This window comes from Strix uralensis, chromosome 1, assembly GCF_047716275.1.
Source record: "Strix uralensis isolate ZFMK-TIS-50842 chromosome 1, bStrUra1, whole genome shotgun sequence".
Classification (NCBI taxonomy): Eukaryota; Metazoa; Chordata; class Aves; order Strigiformes; family Strigidae; genus Strix; species Strix uralensis.
Window position 1 is genome coordinate 157,091,328 of NC_133972.1, and position 23,000 is coordinate 157,114,327.

The window sequence follows — 23,000 nt, forward strand, 5'->3', positions numbered from 1 at the left end:
CAGAGGTGAAAATTGGTGCCAGCTACTGCAGTCAGACCAGGGGTGTGCCCTGTTGTGTTAGCTACTAGAGTGAGTGAGAAGCCATAGCTCTGTGGATCTAGGGAGGGTCCTACAGGGGCTCTGAGCAACCTGATCTAGTTGAAGATGTCCCTGCTCATTGCAGGGGGGTTGGACTAGATGAGCTTTAAAGGTCTCTTCCAATCCACACTATTCTATGATTCTACAGACCTTGTGTCCAGAATGCCAACTAATAGGGGGACCAGTGTGAGTGGACTGGGTGCCAGCTACTGGAGTCAGTGTCCTGCCTCTGGCCTGAAGTGAGTGCAAGGGTCTTCAGCTTCCAGCCACTGGGGCAGGAATGGTGTACATTCTCAAAACCAGTTACTAGGGAGACCAGCATGAGTGAGGTGAGTAAGGAGCTCAGCAGTCATAGCTGAGTGGGACCATGGTCACAGCCTGTGTGCCTGGTGCTGGCTGCTGGGAGGGCAAGTGTCTAAATCTTCCCTGATTCCAGTGTGTGTGGGGGGGGTGCACATGTGTCATTTGCTAACAAACTTCAATCTGGAGTAGCCATTGTGTAGGAAGGCCTTGGGTCCAGGCCAGGATATCAGGCAGGCAGAAAGTCCATGCTGATACACCCAGGGGGACTTACGAATGTCCAGTGCCTGAGAAACGAGCGTGTGAACACTGTGTGTTTCCAGCAAGCATCAAGCTGGACCAGTAGGGGACCCATGAAGAAGATAAGAGGGCCCAAGATCCAGATAGGGATGCTGGGCAGACATTCAAGGGATCAGCAAATGTGTGTGTGCTTGTGAACCTAGAGGGTGTTGTGTGTGTGCCTGCACCAGTGATCTTCTGTCTCTGCCAGCCCAAGAAGAGGAGGGCACTTGGTTACCTGTGCTTGTGTTTTACATGAGTCCTGTATGTAGGTGTTGTTGAAGGCAGCATCTTCTCTGTGGCAGCCTGTGTGACCAGCCATGTCAGTGTCCTCTATGTGTGTCTGTGCTCAGCTTTGTTACTGTTTGAATCTGCAAATGGGAAAGTGGCAGCCATGTCCCTCAGCCTGGGCAGAGACCTTGTGTCCCCGGGCACCAGGCTGGGCTCCGGTGGCTGGGTAGGAAGGTCCTGGGCTGGAGTGGCTGGAGGAGGTGGTCACACTCTTTACATCACTTAACATATATATTACTTTTGAGTCACAAAAAATGTAAATGATATTATGTAACCATCATTCATCAGAACCGCTCCACTAAACATGCAGTTCAATTATTTAATTCTCATACACACACACTGTGCCATATAACGATCTTGCTGACAGAAATTTCTGATTATTCGATTCAGTAAGGAACAGGAAGGTGGCTTACTATCCATTAGCAAGTTCTCTCTCCTAACCAGGAGATGTATTACAATAATTGTGTGGCAGGACAAGAAGGAAATGCTCAACAGCTGAGTAGTTACAGAGCTGTTTAAACATTTTCCTGTTTATACATATTTCTATATAAGTTACAACGAAGTAGAATTTGTAATTTGTCTGGAGTTAGTGCAACTATGGAATGACAATCGAATATTTTCATTAAGAAGATGATTGAGTCCCACTGGTGTTTCTGGCAAAGACAATCAACATGATTTCATATAAAATTGAAAGGAAAAGATATAATGTCAGATTAATTATTGAGAAGTCATGAATAATTTTGTAACTCCTAAACTGTAATAGCTAAATAGTGTTTGTCTTTTAGAGCTTTCTCCCCAGATACCATGTAAAGTTTATGAATGGTTTTCTAAAGCATGTAACATTTTATATGCTACAGGAAAAAAGGTTGGTGCATAATTAAATTACTGTTGCCTTGATCATTTCTGTCTCTCTTTATCTGAAGACAGTCTATATATGATAAGAAAGCTTCTGCTTTAAGTGTCATTCTTTGACTTTGCCAGCCTTCCAGTTATATCCAAGCTTTGCTCTTTCTCTATCCGTGATATTTTTAGGCTTGGCCTTTTATTTCACCCTGTGTACCAAACACTTGTCCAAAGTTTAAGGTGTCATTAATAACTGCCAACTCATGTTATCTTACTGTCAATTTTTTTCTCTTTCACTCACTTTGTTCAACACAAAACCAGCTCTAATATATTTTTTCCCCATCATTCCGCTCTCTGTACTCTGCTGTCTTTCACTACAAGTTCCTGAGCCATATCAATCTTCCAAAGTATTAATCCTTTACTCAGCCTGTAGTATCTGCCTCTGTTTGTCTCGGTTTTCTGCTTGTTAGACTGTTTCTATGGCTTTTGCAATTTGGACACCCCTCTGGAATGAGTATTTCATATATTTATATATAAAAGCTAAACATAAATCTCAAAAGTTGATTGAAATCAACATGATGTTGTTGGTTTAGATGACACCATTAGCTACTATAAAGTGGAAAAGCTTATGATCCATAACTTCTAACCAGGAAAAAATCATGTTAGAAACATTTAAACAAGCGAAGGCCTATAGAAGGTTCCCATGATGGTGGTTTTGAGTTTTCCTGTTTAGTACTTAGAAGACTCAGGTGTATGTGCATCCACTGGACTAGAACCACAGCATCACTAAAACCAGTTTTAGCCATCACTTTTTCAAAAGTTATTTTTTTCAATTTTACAATGAAATTTTACTTTAATTTTCAATTCATTTTTAATCATATTCTGTTTAGAACGGGTCAAAAATGTCAAGCACATTTCAATCTGTGCAGTTTTAGTTTTCTTCTAGAAAAAGGAACATTTAATTTTCCTATACATGAACTGAAGAACTAGCAGGGATCTGCAGGGGATCTGAAGATTCTAGACAGCATTATGACTCATGATGAAACACTAGAAGCTGTCACATCAAGCTGTCTAAAATTCAGTTAATGGCAGAATTAAAGTATCTATTCTTTAATGCTAATACAAAAAATCAATTATTGATCTGAATATTATGACTTTTGAACAAAATGCAAACATAACAATTAGGTTCTATATGGAAATCCCTAACCTGACATAATGTATTTTCCAGATAGATTCTGTTAAGTCAACATTATCTTTAATATTATTCAGTTTAAAAAAACCATGCACAATAATTGGCTTTCATTTAAATGATAAGTGAACCAGGCTCACAGGATTTATAATCAAAAAGATCACAGAATTGATTTTAAAAAGAGGAGAGAAAGAATCTGAACAGATGCAGAAGGGAAAACTATTTGGGATGTCACATTCAGTTACTGCAAAAGACACAAAAATTCTGTACTGTCAAGTAAAGAAGATGACAGAAGATGGCAAATATAAAATAGAAAACAGTGACACACGTCTGGAAAAAAAAAAGCATGCCGTTTAACTAGCATATAAAGAAAAAAATCCAAGTGCAAGTGCTTCCACAAAAGTGCCACAAGTGTAAAAAATAAGATGGGACAACTGTATTGGCTAGCTTTGAATAAAGGTTTTGCAGTGATAGATATATAGGATCCACCCAAAATTGCTCAAGGGGTTAGCCAGTGTAATTGAAATGCTCATATTACCTACGCAAAATCATGGTGAATAAGAGAAATTCTGGTGACCAGAAAAAGTTTGAAGCTATACCCACCTTTAAGACAAGAAAGATGACCTAGGTAATGGCAACTGCAGGTTTTCTGCAGTCTACAGGAAGATTATGGAACTTGACTAATTGGAGGCAATTTCCAAACACATAGAAGACAAAAAGGGACTCAGGAGCAGTCAACATGTATCTACTAACAGAAAATCACAGTTGATCAACTATTTCCTTCTGTGATTAAATTGACAAAGGGAGAATGGTGGATATAATATTCTCTCACTCTGCTATGACTTTTGACTCAGTCTTCTGTAGCATTCTCATCTGGAAGCTGAACAGATATAATTTATGAATGGAAGTAGGTTAAAAATTAATGGAACTTCAAGGCTCCAAGAGTGATAATTAGTTATTCAATGTCCAGTTGGTAGACAGTAACAAGTGCAATATTTTATGAGTTGATATGGGAGCTTACATTACTCAATGCCTTCATGAGAGACCTGGATAATTAGAATGCATCCTCAACAAATTTTTGGAGGATACTAAACTAGGGGATGTGGGTGATATAGCAAATAGCACTAAAACTTCTGGGCTGAGTAAACAAGCAAAGATTTGCACAAGGGCAAAGTTCTGCATCTGGAGCACAACATCCTTATCTGTTGGTACAGGCTGGGAATTGATTAGGTGAGTAGCAGCACAGCTGAGAAGGATCTGCCAGTTACAATGGACTTGATCTAGTGTTACTGAAAGTTTCACTTTGAGTGGGAAGCTTGACAACTTTGACTGGGAGGCTTCTAGAGGTCCCTTCCAAGAACATTTCTATGCTGCTGCAATATTCACCTAGGTTATGCAAAGAAGCCTAATGATAAAATAATGAACTCAAATGTAGCTTCAACTTCTTCTAAACTGATGCTGACTTGGTTTAAAATATTCATTGTAGCTATTTATTTTTGTTGTGTTTACAACCTCACAAAGAGAAATAAAGCTGTTAAGTTTAAAAAATGTGCTTAATTCTAATTTAACAACTTTATCAGAAAATTGTAGTATATGTTAAATGAAAAACCAAGAACCTTGTAGCTCTCCTATTCTATATATTTCTTTTAAGGCTTTGGTAACTTCTTTAAATTAATTATAAATCTTTTTTTTCCCAGGATAAATATTCACAATATTTTAAAATCTATGTTCAGTTTTTTGAATCCATAAAAACACCAACAAATTTAATCATGAAAGAACATGTACCAAAACCAATAGGCAGCTTTATTGTCCATGTGCAATCCAAACTGCTAGGATAGTTGCCAGGAAACCCAGGGCTGAGGATCACTCCACTGAAGTCTGACATGCCACCACCACATTGTGCTGCAAAAAAAGCAAAGACATTTTTCAGAGGAGTAGAATGAGCTAAAGAAATTAATCCAGAACATTGAAGATCCTTCCAACATTAATAATATAATAATAACTAAGTAGGTACTTTAAACATATGTATCTACTCTGAATTGACTAGGTTTTAATTTGGGGGACAAATGCACCTGAAAAGAGAATAGATGTTTACTTTGCACTCCGCATGAACCACTCTTGTGAACAGGCAAGCAGCACACATACGCTCATAGCAAAATTGACACAATTCCACATTAGTTTGAAAAAGAACATCTGAATAATATAATAATAATGTATTTTTAAAAGATTCTGTACTCAAAGCATTCCAAGAAGCTTTTTAAAAACTACATTTGTATCCCACTGTTCTAAAAACAAAATAAAATAAACAGAGTTGGAGAATATACACACTCACATATTTCCAGAAACTGAACTAAATCCATATTTGAACTTAATTTTAACTTTTTTTCAGGTAAAACATCAGTGAATAATTTACACTTAAATATTAGATTTGAAGATGTTAATTATGGTTAATACATTTTTGTTTAACAGTTTTGTCCAATTAACAGTTGCTACATCCTTTGAAAAACAATTAAAAATCATTACTTGAAAAAAAAAAAAAAAAAGGAAAAGAAAACCCCCTAAAATTTCAGCACACCATACAGCAGTGCAATTATCATATCAGACTTCCTAGACATATGTCAATGCATAATGGTGGAAACTGAAGACTAACTCTTGAAAAAGTTCTTCCAAATATCTGAATCTTGTTGAATATTTATAAATTCTAAACTGAGGGAGCTTAGTACCTCATAGGAGGTTTTTAACAACCCACAGGATTAAGAACAGGATTATGTGAGGTAGCTCAAGAGGATATATAATCTGTCTTGAAAAAAAGCAAAGTACAAAATCTTTAATGAGATCTGCAGTATGTTACTTTCCATGCATGCAAGATTACAAATACAGATAATTTTTACTGTTAGGGAACCGAAACAAAAAGTCATTTCTATTCAGTGAAAGAGAATGCAAATAGAAAGAGTTTTATATCCCTCACATTTATCCATCACATAAAGAGACTGTGTTTAAATGCACTTCAGATGTGTCATTTGGGCTTCTGTCAGGATTCCAGTGCTTCTTCCAATAATATTACTATGGTCATGTATATAGTTTAATTTGAAAAATAATGTATCTTCTTAAATTGGGCAGATATGCCTTATATTGAATTTATTACAGATGAAAATATAATGTTATTTCTATTTTAGTATTTTGTATAATAGTCATCACTGCTGCAGAAATGATTAATAAATAAATTAATTATGCTTGCAAGGGTCTCTGGAGGTCTCATCACTGATAGTGAATTGATGATAGATTCTGATTAGAAGATATTTCATTCTTTCTTCTTCTGACTGGACATTTCAGAAAAGCTTTGCCAAAACAAGTGTGAAGCATAAGTTGAAAATCTTCAGCTTTATTTGACTATTTTCACTTTTAATTAAGTTCTTTCAGTTCTCCCTAGTCTTTCCCCTACACATATCTTTTATTTTTGAGTTCTCTGGCTTTCTTATTCTGGCATATTTAAGAAAGTTTATGATTGCTGAACATACCTAAACATATTGGAATCGGATAATTCCATCTTCTTACTGGTCCAGGCATACAGGTGATATGTGAATGCCCCTAAAATGACACAATATTTGCTAATTCATATAATAAAAAATATACAATATATGGCACATCATTAGTATCTCAACAAAAATAATAATTTAAAAGATCTCAAAATATATAAAAACAATAAGGTATAACATTTATATTTCACACTGTGAATTTTATCCTACCTTCAATATAACAGAGAAGACTGTACTCCTAACTGTGTGACTGTTAGCCCACTAGAGAATTGTGTCTATGTCCTTAATATGATTTCTAACAGTATAACAGTATCCAGCTCAATTCTATAATACCAGCTTTAGTATAAACCAAGTGCCTATAAACTAAAGGTCTAATTGAAGCAATGTTTACATAGTTTTGATTTACATCATTTGTGGAACATGATAAAAAGTTACGAACTATATTCATTATACAGTACTGACTTTACATCTTGAATTCATAATACCTATTCTAAATGCAGTCCTTACCCTCAACCCTGAAACAATTGTCTTAAGTTGCCAAAAGCTGAGATATTTAAGGGATCGCTTTACAAAATGTATCCTTTACAACAGATGAGGTGTAGTTTCAAGGCAATCTGTTACAATAAGTTCCAAGACCCATCAGAGTGACCCTCTGCATTGCTCATCAGCATCACGTAATTGCAACTGTCTTCCAGAGATAGCAAATGAAAATGAAAAATCTTGAGAGAACTGTACTTGGGATATCTTACAAAACCATATAGTATACACTCTTAGGTGATCTAGTAGAAAAAAAAAAACAGTAGCTTTTAGCCTGTTAAACCTTCATATGAAGAGAAAAGTTAGTTTTTCATGTTAAATCTTATCAGTTCAGAGCCTGTAGCATTTGAGGGAATGAAGTATCTCTAAAGTATCCAGGGTAACTGTGAATAGTTTATTCATCAATTTGCAACCCATTCTTTTTCTCTCCTAAAGAAAAATAAACACACTTTCTCCATAGTGCAAGTATGCATATCTGCTCATTGCTAAAAGAAAAAAAATGAAGTGACAAAGTCATACTGTATAAGCCAGAAAAACAATATGGAGGGAAGAGGCTTTACATGTGTATTTGCACAGTCTATGAGCCAATGGTTTTTATATTTTCTTTATTTCAGCCATTTACTGTAGCTTGTCTGCTCATACATTTGTATTTAAGTATGAAATTAAAACAAAGAAGAAAAAAATAATTGACAGGTTGTTCCCAAGAATGACCAGCTAAAATCAGGCAATGTAAGAAGTAAACTTCAACAGTCATTGTCAGAGTTGCAATCACAGAACATATAACTTTTTCCTGAAATGTTAGAAGGCTGCAGACATGACTAGGAACTCTGTCTTGAAGGGGAAACTGGGATACAGGTCCCAAATCCAAATGGCAGTTGAGATCTAGAAGCAGACAAGTTTATTTAGTTTCTATCACAATACATAAACTGCAGCTTTTTAAAAAATATTTTTTAGTCCAAGAAAGTAATTCAATTTTTAATTTTGATGTAGTACATATGACCCCAGTATTTAGGTCTTCACCGAGTTATGTAAAATAAATATTTGAAATTACTAGCATTTTTAAAACTTCACTTCAGCTAGCCTAACACTCATCAACATGTGTTACGGGCTGGACTGATGTTAATGAAGAAAGGCAGGTAAGTTATCTTTTTGCTATTTTACTCCAAAGGTATCAATAACTCCTTTAGTAGTTAATCATGTGCTGTTGTATACAAAATATTTTCTCCCTTTAAGGTTTTTCTTTTTCCTATGTATAGGTAATGTGACTGTTTTCTTTCTTTTTGTGCTCTCAAAGAGCTAGATAAAATGGAAACTGTAGAGTCTGCAGAGACACAAAAGAGAAAAAACATAGTTGTTGAAAATAGTAACCTATCAGTTGGAATCAGTCCTTTTGGGGTGTTTCTCAAGTGGAAAAAATACTCAGTTTTAGATTTGGTTCTGCAGCATAACAGTACAAATTTTTGAAAATATTTTCAAGAACTTTTCTGTAGGCAGACACATTCCTACTCGGTATATATGTGTACTGGGTCTGGCTGAGCCGGAATTGGTTTTCCCCTGTAGCAGCCCCCATGGTGCTGTGTTTTATGCTGGGAGCTGGCAGGGTGTTGATAGCACACTGGTGTTGTGGCTACTGCTGAGTAGTGCTTACACAGCACCAAGGCTCTTTCTGACATTTCCCCCCCCCACAGTGGGACAGGGTGGGCAAGATCTTGGGAGGGGACACAACCAGGACAGCTGACCTGAACTGACCAAAGGGATATTCCAGACCATATGACGTCTGCTCAAGTATAAAGCTGGGAAAAAGGAGGAAGGGGGTGGGGTCACCCTTGGTCCTCCGAGGCAACCACTACGTGTATTGGAGCCCTGCTTCCTGAGAAGGCCCGACATCGCCTGTTCATGGGAAGTAGAGAATAAATCTGTTTTCTTTTTTTTGCTTCCGCGTGCGGACCTTTGCTTTGCTTTGCTTATATTAAAACTGCTTTTGTTTTACCTACAAGGGTTGGTTTTTTTTTTCCTATCTTATTTTCTTTCCCCTCTTTGCCCTGTTGAGAAAAAAAGGGGAAGGGGGGGAAGTGATAGAGCAACTTGGTGGGTACCTTGGCATTTAGCCAAGGTCAAACCACCACAATATGCTAAGTAACTCAAAGGGGCAAATTAGTCACAGTTTACAATCACTGCATTGCCCCTAGTTATACCTTTTGCTAATGCAAGAGCATAGTAAATTTTCTTGGCAAAATACACCCATATTTGAAAACCTTTTGGATAAAAAATCCCAAGAAATTACTGAACAAAAATAACTGACACTATCTGATCTGCTGAGAAGAACAATTATTTCCTTTCCCTTTGTTTGTTCTCATTCCCCCTCTTCACTTTCTTTTTCCTCCTGTACATAGAGAACTATTGATAATTGCTCATCAAGTGATTTAACTTTATTTGCCAACACTGCATAGCTCAGCTATAAATACCAAAGACGCCATCAATAATAGATAACAACCTGTAATCACTAATGCAGAGGAAGCACAGAGCCATACACTTCTGATGGAATGTTTGGACGATTTTAATTTAATATTTTGCAGAAAAGCCTACCAGTCCTGCAATCTTATCATGTGTTCACAACTCCTGAAGGGTTCAGTGTCCATTTCATATTGATAGCCTCAAACATAACCATATTAAAGAACTAAAAGGCACCATTTGAAATGGGAAACTTGGCTCACCTGAAGAGAATAACCCTGATCACACTGGAAAGACACCACATCTCCAACCATGTATCTGTCTCCAATTTTGATCCCATTGCTTGGGGTCTGTGGTTCAGGACAAGAGTCCAAACCTATAGCTGTGAAAAATTGAGAAGTTTAGACATTCTAAGGAACATAAAATCTATTTTTAAATTCACATAGAACTTCTGTGTACACTGTTCATAGGCACAATGTATTGATATATTTTAGGAAGATCTTGGGTACCAGCAGCTTGTCTGTGGACAAGCAAGTGGAATATTATTTTGGAATAACTGTCATATAAGGAGAAAAACCTTATTTTCTGAGTAAAGGAAAGGAAAGAAATAATCAGGGTGGTAACAAACACTTTCCAACAATCTGCAGTCTCAACTCAAAGTCTCCGCTAAATTCCCACTATCTCCTCGCTCACTCATTCATTTCACCTCCAGTCTCACTCCTAACTGTAGCCTACCTAACTCAAACTAGGAGCACCCCCACTTTCCTTTCCCAGCATCTGTTCCAGGGAATGCTGGCCAATACCACACCAAGTGCAAAACACAGGAAAACCAGTGTAAAGCGTAACTGCTCACCTGCATTCAATCCTTCACAGGTGTGACTGTACTCTTCTATTCATGTAAACACACACGCAAACACACACACACACAGAGTAAATTTTTACATCTAATTTCACCTAAATCTGCTATTTTTAAGGAAGCATCTATAGAGTTATAACACTAATATTTCAAATTTCTGATTGTAATAGAAGCTAGTTTGCCAAGAGATCATATGCTTTTTTCATGGTCATCAAAAAGAGAAATAAGTAAATTATTCTTCATTTCATCAACCCAGGAAGATCCAGGAATATAAGAATATGTGTAACATTAAGCATAAGCAGCTCGTTACTGTCTTTGCCTATGAAGTGCTAAGGCTTGGACAATAAGCCCAAGCCAGAGTTGACCTATAGATGAATCCTGTACATTTTATAACTGATAACCATTGTGCTGATAGGTATTATACTAAGTTATAGCAAACCACCTATTTTGATGTAAAAGGTGGAAATACTGAAGCCTGAGCAACAGGCCCTGAACTGAAACTGCTAACTCTGTATGTAGTCATTAGTGAAATATGCATAGAAGATATAGCTTAAACATCATAAAACATGTCTATGTTGAATGTATCCTTATCTTTCTTTATGTGTGAGCAAGATAACGGAGCCACAGAAACAGTTATCTGACCTTGTGACCTTGCTCATAAATTAACTAGACCAGCAGAGAAACTCCCTTAGCTTCTCCCTTAAGCCCTGGCCAGGCTCAGGGGGGGAACCTAATGTGAGATGAAAACCAGATATTTCCGCTTAAAACAAAGGTGCCAGTTATTCTGGCTTACTGATTTTTAGGTATATAAGGCTGGACCCGCTCACAGCGACTTTGGAAGCCTCACCTACGGATGGACGCACCGCGTAGGATTTCCCACTTGCAGGGAAAGGCTCTCCAAATCCTCGCTGTAACCGGGGCTCCCCAGCGACTGCAGATCTGGGTGATGGTAAAGTATGCAAGTGGTGATGTATCTTCCTTAATCACTATTCTCTCTCTCAGGTAGTAATGATTTGATGCATTACCCTGTATTTTCCTGTTTGTTTAAGCGCGCTAATTTGTCTTTTCTTACTGTATGTTTTCTATATTATTCTGTTATATTATTTAGTTATTTCTAGTAAATACGCCTGCTCTTTTCACTCTGGTGTCTGAGTGTAATTGGTATCCCTAATCAGCAAAACAGCCTACTGTAAGAATTACACCCTAACTAGTTGTGAAGCCAGGATTCTTAAGCAACTAAATAGCAGCACATAGGGTAGGTAATAGGGAAATGTTGTGTAATGGCATTTCTTCAATGTATTAACAACCTCCACATGTTAAAAAACTTACTAATGTAACTAATCATGTAAGAATCTCATTAAGTAAAAACTACTATTTGAAGACTCTTACAATGGTGCGTTTTTATTCTATATGAAAGCTGAAAGACAAATTCTAAGGAATTTATAAAGCATGGACATTATTTTTTATCTATAAGGCATGTTCTGTACACCAATAATAGCTTTCAGTACCATATTTTTACAATTACATTGTATTATAAGAAAAAAAAAGTCTGACATTTAGAAAATAAATATTGAATTGATAACCTAGTTTGTAATTTCTGTTCTTAAAAAATGCATTGGGCACGTGAAATTTTATATAAAACTATAAAAAAAGAAAAAAATGTTTGAATTAAAATCATTGGAATCTACATTTTATTTATAAAACTCAGGACCATGACAATATAAACTTCCTGCTATAAAACATAATTCAATCCTAAATCAGAAAAAAAATCCTTAATGACTTTGCAGTCCATATTTTCTCTGCTGAGAACAGTTATGAGAGGAAAAAACATATTTTTTTACTGCATATATCTGTTAATGGGAATCAGAAATGACTGATACAGATCTACAAACTGACCAGTTATTACTTTTGGTCAATGTTAACTTTGTGATTTTTTTTTTTTTTTTTTTTTTTTTTTTATATTTTGCTATTAAGGAACTTACACAATTTAGCAACAAGATGTTTTCCACGATATTCAGTACTGGCTTGCATCACTTTGTGTGGAAAGGAATGTTGCTACTTTGAAAAAGTTAGTGTTTACTTCAGGGCTCTCTGCAGGTTCACAGAGGAGGATGCATGTTCTTTCGTCTATGACAATTATACTTTTGTATATATTGATCACAAACTTAATGCTCCCATATTTGTCATGTACAAAATGATGCAAGCAACCATTCTGCAACCTATTTTTACATAATAGATTATTTTTATCTTTCAAATTCTTATTTTCTCTTCTCAACCTACAAACCAAAATAACATCAAAGAATCTATTTTGAAACTGTCTGATGGGCTTAGATCCGCTTTTTACATTTTAGAGATCTAGACCATGATCCAAGTCATGTGCGAAGTACAAATGCAGAAGAACAGCAGTACTTGGCTTACACAGATGAGTGCTTATAATCTATTTTGAACAGTTAAAGAAAGAGTTAGCAGTTTTCAGTTTCTAATTACTGAACCTTCAGCTGAAATGCAAAACCTATGTGAATACTCAGGCCACACAAAGTGAAACAAGTTCATTTAAATGCCTTTCTCGGAGTAGGTATCTTAACAGTTCAAACCAGATCACAGGTGTTCATCCTACTGTGCTGTCACTTCAATTAATAAAATAATGCTTGGAAAAAAAAGCAGTTTGAATATCTGCAACAACCTGAAACATAAAAGGGTTTGCCCCCTTCCCAACTGAAGGCTAGTTCAGAACTCATGTCTCTAGGGTGTCATGATAGTTATTCAGGTGTCAGCATAAATGTATTAATAAGCTGAAATCTGTTCATTATTGACTCATTTGTGGTGCATAACTAGTTCCTTGAACCACTTTATACTACTATCTCAGTGTTAAATTTTTAAACTTTCACGACCAATGGCATTAGAAAGAAAAGAGAAATTAACATAAGCATTCACTGAAAACATACTTTCAGTATCTTCTAATTTTTAGATAAGAGGAACTGTATATAGATTTAAATAAGCTATTTGTTCCTGTCTTGCCATTCTCCAACAGCTCCTATGGCTCTAAATACAAAACCCTACCAATGAAATTGTGGATATAGCACTCTGAGACTACACAAGCCTCAAAGTAATAGCATTTTTATTTTTTAAAGTTACTACTGTAATTTTATGGAAATGTTTTAGCATTTATGGTGTTAGAATTATACATTATACAACTTAAATATATAGATTTCTAGAGATTATATTTTAGAATGAAAATTAGTGTGTCATAATTTTTACTAATTTTAAATAAAGTATCATAGAAATTATGTATGAGGCAATCTGACAAACTCTGCTAATCTCAAAGAATATTACCACTACTTATACAGCATAATCAATTACCTAATTAGAAAAACTTTAGTTAGAGAAAATGAGAACTAAATTAAGATTTATAGTGGCATAAAACATATAAACATTATGCAAGTGTTAAACCATTCTGTGGTGCTCTTTGTTGACGTACTTCAGTTGATGCAATATATTTTCAAAGCAATATGTTTTCATATTTAAGGTATCCACTAGAATATATAAACTGCATGTTATGAATATAATAAGAATTTAAGGCTTCAACAAAGAAGTATGCTAGAAGAAAGATTATTGATAAGACCACTATTCAGTTTTGGAGTATGAATACTTAATTCCTTATGTCAAAGCATCATTTACTTGGTCTTAAAATATTTCTTCAACAAGTCAAGTTCCTTTGCTTTGTTTTATTTTAATATAAAAAAATGCATTTGGATTTTGTAGCAGTTCAAAAGCCAGACTGGACAGTGTGAAAAACCTATTAATAAAAGATGAAAAGATATATTGGAAACGAAACAGAATGAAACCTTCTTACAGAAAACTGTTGTTGAGACGAGGGGTGCACTTCCCCTCAGACTTGTGTCTGCTGGAATACGTGAAATAGACTTGGAAGGTGTACTACATATTGAACAGAAAATGTTTATAGCTAACACACTAGAAAATTACTTAATATCAATATTTAGCTCTGATGTGATATTCAGTGAGAACTGTGCACCTTTACTTCAAAAACTAAGACTTTAATTTAGCTGACTCCTCATGATGATCTCTGACAGTACAGGCTCCAGTGAAATGCAATAAATGTATGAAACACTGATAATGTATCCATTACTTTCTATTTACCAACTATTTCTGAAAATATAATCACAACTTTTAGAGCAGGAAGTGTTGTCTGAGAGTCAGAGATGACTCACAGCTGAGGAGAGTGAACTCTGTTCTGATCAATGCATTTCTGGAGAAATTTCAGTAGGAATACAGCAGTATCGTGAGTTTTGGAATTCTGACAGAAATTCATGTCTCTCCATTGCAGAAAACTGCAAGAGATGAAAATCCAGATACACTTTATTTTGTCTTCCTTCCCAGCAATGACAAGAAATTATTGTCTCTTGTCTTAGTCTCCTGTATCAAATTAATGATTCACCCCAACGCAGAATTTTCCAGAGTCTCTTGCTGAAAAAAAATTAAGCTACTGCTAGCTGTTGGAAATGTGAGAAAAGCAAAACAGTGAGAAATCTGTAAAACACACATTTCCTTGACACAGGGTGCCCAGAGCAAGCACAGGACGGGATGGAGGTCCAGTGATTTGTGTTTGTCGTGGTGCCAAGGAGGAATGTGAAGTGGGGTGTAGGCTGTGCGGTCCCATTCTTTCATTTCAAGGACAGATTTATCTCCTGCTCTTTGCAGTAGCCTGCTGGCCTTGTTCCTCATCCTCCCTTTTTTCTCACAAACCCCAGCTGTATCCCTGGCACCAAGGAATGTACTGTGTCGTTACTCAAAAGATAATGGCTTGACTACAGTCCCACCCACTCACACATACAAACTAGGATAAATACTACTCCAAGTTTTTACCTAACTTGAAGAGATGATAATCCGACACCAAATCAGAGGGACAGATTGATGGGTTTGTGCTCTTGCCCCCCCCAGAAGGGACACCTTTTGATAAGATTTCCTCGGCTACGTCGAGTGTATACCTGGGAACTTAGTGTGTGTGACTGCAATAGTTTTTCTTTTGTGTGGTGCTGTATAGCCAACCTGCAGTTTGTGCATTTATCGTAGGCAATCTTAAAGAATCTGTAGATGTTGCGTAAAAATAAACAGTACTATTCATGAATCTGACTGCTTCTGTTGAATGCAACCAGATTTACAGTATATGGGCTGTTTGGGCTGGGTCAGACCTATAGTTACGGCCCCATACTATTCGTGAATCTGACGGCTTTTGAACACAACTGGACCTACAGCATACGGGCTGTTTGTGTGTACGGGTCAGGCCTATAGTTACAGCCCCAGTTGGCATACCTATTAAGGGATAAGTCCAGCTGTCCCTAGCCCCTCTAATCCCTGAGGACAGGCTAGAACACAAGGGAATTTATCTCTTACACAATTTATTCTCACCCTAAATGCAACAGCTACAGATGAAAAGAAAAAATCATAAAACTTTTCTCCAATTCACAGGTAATAGAGACTATGTCTTCCTTAGTGAGTAGTGGGGACTAATAGTCATGGATCAGAAACAGCTGATACCTAGGACTCAAGATCCAAAATAAGTGCTAAACTAAAGGGGTTTATTTCTATTAGCTTTAGTTAGTCTGGTCCTATAGGCTGATTGTTCATTAGTGGCTGAAGGCATTGGCTGAGATGCTGAGGTACATACTCCTATCTAGTTTTGCATGACAGGAATTCAGATTGCATGTTCTGAAACCATGCTTTAGTTCTGTGGTGTGAGCCAGAGAATGGTAAACAAACAGGGATGCCCAATTCTTTACATTTTCATCACAGAAAATCTTAATTCAGAAGTCATCGTATTTTACTCTTCAACTGCAATTCTACACTTGCACAAAATTTTTGCCCTTAAAGTTTACATTTGTTTCCAATAAAGATTACAGGGTTAGACATTGTTTTGCAATTTCCTCACACCATCCCAAAGTCTATATGATGTTTTAATCACATGTCTATCACCTGCACATGAAAAGTTAATTAATCATTCATCTTGTAAAATAGCGTATTTCACTGAGCTACTGGTTAACTGGGTATCTACTGAGGGACATCAATATTATTTCCTGAATTACAAATTTTCAGCATATACTTTGGTTTTATACACTCACACAGAAAACATATTATACTTGTACAGATTCACACATACACCCTTGTATAAATCCATACATACAGATATATTCTATTATTCTTGGCACAGACCAATACTTTAAATGATATACTGTGAATTCTTTAGTTAAAGGTGAAAGTTGTATACCAGTAGTACACTACATGTTTAAGTTATTTGGATATGTAGGAATACACAGATGCATTTTCACTTTCCCCGGATTCAGTTTCATTTTACTTTATTTTCATAACTTCCTGAAGATTTTTTCCCCTCTGAAGTTGTAAGCAGCTGAGAGAGTATCTACATTTCAAGGAAATGGCAGAATAATTCTAACCTATAATTAATGTTTAGTTATAGACAAGCGATTAGGAAGCAATTTTGCAAGGCCATGTTCTCCGACTAGCTAATCAGACAGGCAGAGCATGGGATTTGCATACTGTAAAACTGACAAGAAATAACTGTGACACAATTATGCAGATCAGACACCAGAACCAATATGAGCAGAGGGAACTGCACAGCTGGGAAGAAAAAAAAAAAAGTAAAAATCTGCAACAAAATATTAGCGATTGCCAGAATTCCTGTCAGTCAGCTAGGGCAATCTCATTCAGACAGAAAGTATGTTTATAATTATAGCCTTTCCCGCTGGTGAGGTACTCAGCAATAATAAAAACATTTGAAATAATTCTGCTGTGTTCTCACCAACCTGTGAGCGTTTGTCAGTTAGTTAAGGAGCACAGCTGCTATTTTGTTTGTTCATTCTCTCATTTTCGCTGAGAATGACTAATTTTTGTGTCCTACACATATATAAAAAATACATACTATATAGGATATATATGATTGTGTTGGGCATAATTTGCAGATTTTGGGGGTGGGGTGGGCTGTGGGGCTGCAGGGGTGGCACCTGTAGAAAGAGACCGGGGGCTGTGCCAGACACAGCCGGTTCCAGCTGGTTCCAGCTGGCTCCAACAGACCCACCACAGGGAACAGCCGCACCCACCAGAGGAGTTTGTGGTGCCTCCGAAACAACCAGGTGTGCCTCTGTGAAAACATATTTAAGAAAAGGCAGTAAGCACCTTAAAAAGGGACAATGCTAGAGGAAGAGGAGACCTCACTGAAGGAGGACAAGAAGAACACGCCTGAGCAGAGGCTACAGCTGAAGCAGCTGGCTGAGCCTGGGCTGGAGCCCCGGTGACTCCCTGAGCCAGCACTGAGAGGTGGGATCCTAAAGGGACCGTAGGAACCACAGGACACTGACCCAATCTGCTGCACTGCCCTTGCCTCACCAAAGGGACAGAGTGTAGTGTTTGGCGAGAACAAAAAAGTGTGTGTGTGGAGGTGTCTGGAGGGAAGCAGGGGAGTTTTTCCTAAGGGTTTGTTTGTTATTTTTTTTCAATACTGGAATCACTAATTAATTGTTAATTATCAAAGAAGTTAAATGGAAATCCCCCAAACCACTATACTGGTTTTGCCTGCAAAAATTGTATGAATATGTTATATTTTGGGATTAGGATTCCCACAGGAGCATATCTGCATTACAGCAGCTAGTTATTTTCAGAAAAGCTTTTCAGACAGCAAAAACACATTAAAGGCAAAAGCAAGACAAACTAAACTCCCCAATCCTTACAGTACAGGTTTGAGGCCTGATCTTGCTCATTTGGAATTAAATGAGAATTTTACGAATGACTTTGAAGTAATGGTATGTAGCTCATTATGTGCAGTAGGACTAAATATTCCTCTTTTGTGTAGTTTAGGCACACCTGATGACTGGAACTAGCAAGCACTCTTAATTAATTGAAACATTTTTGCATTACCTGTGTACTCAAGATGAAATCCAGCAGCTGAAACACTGATATCAGATTGAAAATTTAGGTACAGATTATTTGATGTGCTGTTGAGAAGTGGAGGTATGGTTGTTCCTGAAAAGAGAAATCAAAATATTATTGAAATGCCAGAAACTGAACTAAATACATACATAAATATGTGTGTGTGTGTGTGTGTGTGTGTGTGTGTAAAAAGAGAGAAAGGGAATAAGAGAAAGCAGGGAAGGGGGAAAAGAGGATGGGAGGGGGAGAGAGAGAGAGGTTGCATAACCAATTCCACCGTATTCTGTCATCATGGATGCTATCAAATATCTGTCCCTGTAAAAGTTTTGTTACATTTTCAGTGCACCACAATATCAGAGACATGAACTGTAGGCCTGATATAAATTTACATTACATGCTTTTATCCACAAAAGGAAAAATATTCACTGGGGTTTTCATAAAAGCAAGAGCAAATCCTGTAAATGGAATAATTTTAAATGTAACAGGCAAATATATCAAGCAGCTGTGAATATATTTTGTATGACTATTCTTAGAAATGTGATTGATTGTTTATTTGTGTTTCAGCACAAAACAAGACAACAGTCTTACTGTCTGTGATCTCATTCCATACATATGAATGAAGTAGAATAAAGGAAAACAAACCAAAAAAAAAAGGCAAACACAACCATCTCATTTATCTAAAATAAGGATAAAGAATGCATCCTTTAGTCATGTACAATTTCAAGAGGCATCTCTGTTAGAGGTCTGTATTTCTGTACCCTGCTGTAAGACTGAGCAGAAAATTATATTAATAGATATCTAGTTTGGGAGCCTTCGAACGTTATTTTATTTCTAACATTTTCAAAGATTCAGCTTTATGAAAGTCTGCTAAGAGGTGACTGATTAAAAGAGAAAGAATATTACTACCTGTTGTTAATTACAGAAAAACAAATGCATGCACACAAACACGAACTAGAAAGAGCTGTGCATTTACAATAAAGAGATGAATCTGTAAAACACTTATTGTAAAATCTCAGTCACCTGAATAACTTCCAAGCCTTGGAGCATTGTTGTCTGCACCATCATAAAAGTCTAAGGAATCCCAGTTGTGTTCTGTGGCAAAACTCACCACTTGCACCTATGAAGAAAAATGTGAGGTAAAGAACATAAACTAATTCTCTGTATTCAAGCAGAAAGAGGACTGTAAACAGTAGCCTCTGTTGCTTTCAATCATGAAAAGTTGTGTCTTGCTCTCATTGTCAAAGAGAATAGAAAATCATCATTAAGTGAATAAATTGCATTGTAACATTTTTTTTCTTTAATTGCCACTTCAGACTTCTAAATCCTGTGACCCTTAGCAACAACCACATATAAGCTCTGACAAGAGTCACACAACCATGAATATCATCTGGATATAAAATATGATTCCCTTGTTTAGAGGACATTGAGGGGAAGACAAAACATGGTATCATCAATTACTGCGGTTTCTTTGTGATTTTTCTCTAGTTTATCCAGGGCTAAAAATAGTCCCACAGTGATGCATGCTGCTTCATCTACCTTGCCATGTTCAATTCTGCCTCCAGGCAAGAGAAACCTCCTATGTTTGGTTACCTTCATCACTGACATCTGAGAAGGAGCAGTCACTATCACGCTACAAGCAAAAGGCAAAACATTCACTTCATTCCTTCCAGAGGTGACAACAGCGTTCTACTCGTAAGGCGATACAAAGTGGTAAGTAGATAGACTGCAAGAGGGAGGGTATATCTGTTCTCACATAGTGAAAATACTTCCATGAAGTACAGAAATGCCAGGTTCCTGTTCCTGTTTTGGAGGGGAAAGGGTCTGGCACTTTTTTGTTTTAGTGAAACAACTGTTTAATGAAAAACATTTAAAGAGTGACAGAAGTACAAATGAAACCCCAGCCACCTCCAAAAAGGGATACCTTAGCCACTGAGTTAGGGAATTATGCTTCTTTTACTGTTCTTCTGCCTCAATTCTTCTTTTTATTTTTTTTTTTTTTTTATATAGTATAGCTTCAACAGAAGAAATAAACACTGATTCCAGTACAACTAGGTAATGAGGTTATTTTTCTAGGTGAAATATCTGACTCGGATTTTCTTCTGGGTAAAAGGAATATTCAGTTTGGCTACCTATTTCTTGGATGCGGTCTTTAAACACTGTACTGTTTTGTTGGAATTGGTCAGATACTACAGCCAAAGGATGATATTTTTATTTTTAAAAAGGGAAGCAACAGAGAGACCCTGACTGTTAACATGTTTTAGATACTTGGAGGAAGCCCACTGCATCTGGTCTCTCAGAAAACTTTAAGACTTGGCTGTTTATTTTTTGGTTCACAAGTGATTTAGGTGAAACTTATGGGTGTTGTCTCTGTCAGGAATATTTCTGAAGACATACAGAATTTGAAGTGCAGGCACCTAGGAAACCTTCAGAACAAATTTCAAATTATCTAATTTTTTTATTTGTTTTCAGGGCCAGATTGATACTGACTACAGTTTTTATATATGTCATAAACCACCTAATTTAAAACTTCTATTTTAGTGCAACTGATGTTAGTTCCCCTAACCTCCCCATGTAGTCAATAAATAGAGACATACCTTCAGGCAGTGATTCAGAGCCAGAGTCTATATTAGATGTGCCTTTCTACCCTAACTTTATAAGGAACTATGGTAGATTAATTTCCCGACATAAGGTATTTAAGTTAGGTGCCTGACAGAAGGCTTTTGGTACACATTTCATATTTACCTAAATCTACTTTTAAATGTCTGCTTTTTGATTTGATATGAGACAGCTCAGCATTTACATCTGATCACACTGTTACAACAAATTCAACAATGCAGTCATACATATTGATAGCTGTTATACCTAAGTAGTTTAAAATTCCATCTACACATTTCACAGAGGAATATGCATTGGTGATATATTATTTTCATCTCCTTTAAAGCTGGGAAAATATTGGTCAGGAAAATTGTCCAGATATTTTATGCATTTACATAAACACAAAAGCATTAGCTGTCACAGAATCTTGAATATCTGCACTTGCATGCATTCTCAGGTTGGACAAAAGCAGTGACCCAAGTTTTCAAATGTTGCCTCAAGTAGAGGATTTTCACAGTAATAAGTGCATTTTATATAGGTATATTCAGTTTTTTCTTTCCTATGAAGTGAAAAAAACAAAACCAATTCTGATGCCATTTTTTATGCCATTAGTAGATACAAAGCTAAGCTCAGTTGTGAAAAATAACACAGTAAAAATGGTATGATGAATTCTGATATGTACTCTGTCTTACTGATCCTGTATCAGCTGTATTTGGTTTACTGTGTTGGGAACTTCAGGTTCCTCAGACCTAGCCCTGAGAATCAGACAGGATTCAAAGTATAAATGAGTAACTTATTCAGTAACTGGTAATAGAAAGGATGGATGGTATTCGTTAGCTCAGCAAAAATCCTCAGGAGAACTAGGAAAAAAACAAACAGTAAATATATCTTTTTATTATGACTCTGGAGCAAAAGAGTATCATGTGGGTTAGACAACTAACTTGAAATCAAAGTTAGTAATTTAATCACCTAATGCAGTCTGTGATAAGTGATAAACACTTCCAAAAAGCAAGTCACTGCCTAAATCCCTATGCCAATTAATGCCTAATTTAAATCCTCTGAACTATCCTCATAGTGTTTAACTTACATTACTGGTTGTATAAGAAATACACAGAACAAAGTACCCTAACTTAGGCAACTGTTTAAATCAAGTCGTGTTCCTCAAAATCAATCTCAAAACTCATTTAGGGTATTAAATATTATTGTTAATGGACATCGGTGGCTTTGAAAATTGAACTCACAAATGTTATCATGTATGAAATTAGGTTGTATTTGTGATGATTTCTGTGTTCTTCCATAAAGTTTTTGTGGTTTTCTTAACTATTTTAGTTATTTAAAATAAAAAATAGATTTTTTTGAATGCTTATAAAGTAGCAAAGTATAAACTCATACTATTTTAAAAACTTTTCTTGACACAGTAGAATACCTTAAAAGCTCTGTGATGTAATGTTTTGAAAAAAATTTGAATCAACTGTACACAATGGTTTTCCTAATTTTCTTTATTAAATCTTTACTTAGAGAAACTGAGATCTTTATTTTTTCAGTTTATACAGTGGTTATATTTTGAACCACAGGTAGACATAGGAAACTTGTTACCATGGTTTCTGGATAGGCATTTTGCTAGGAATTTGATCAGATCATGCTTAAAATCTTAATTTATTAAACTCAACTGCCTTTCCAATAACCAGATTTCTATCAGTTTCTTTAGTGAAATCTAAAGAGTGAGATACACATGACTTAGCAGAAAAGTATCCATTAAGCTGTGTGTTCCATGAAGTTCTTAATCTAAATTTTAGTAAATGAGAATTCTGACAATATTTTAAAGGATCAGTTCCCATCTTATGTTGAAACATACTGAAGCATCTCTATATCACAGTGAACTTCCATAACTATAGAATAAATAACAGAGTTTCTAGGAAAATATATATAGCTTGTCCATGGAAGCAACCCACTTAATTTCATTCTGTTAGAGGAGATTTATCCATTTTGGGACAGGAAAAAGAGTATCACAAGAAAGCCTCTCTATTTCTTCTGGCTTACAAAGAGTCACCAACCTATTGAAATAACACATTTTGAATTATTTGTAATT

At 36.2% G+C, this 23,000-nt stretch overlaps 1 protein-coding gene across 2 annotated transcripts in view; it reads right to left on the reverse strand.

Annotated features, from left to right (window-relative positions):
- Nucleotides 1–23,000, reverse strand: part of CSMD3 (CUB and Sushi multiple domains 3) — a 759,152-nt gene that overhangs the window by 119,273 nt on the left and 616,879 nt on the right. For both annotated transcript variants that reach the window (XM_074886756.1, XM_074886745.1), the window contains 5 exons: nucleotides 19,337–19,433; nucleotides 18,305–18,409; nucleotides 9,768–9,886; nucleotides 6,499–6,568; nucleotides 4,766–4,882 (listed from right to left, as the gene is read on the reverse strand). In XM_074886756.1, the coding sequence (XP_074742857.1) occupies nucleotides 4,766–4,882; nucleotides 6,499–6,568; nucleotides 9,768–9,886; nucleotides 18,305–18,409; nucleotides 19,337–19,433 (508 nt within the window). The remainder of the gene's footprint in view (nucleotides 1–4,765; nucleotides 4,883–6,498; nucleotides 6,569–9,767; nucleotides 9,887–18,304; nucleotides 18,410–19,336; nucleotides 19,434–23,000) is intronic.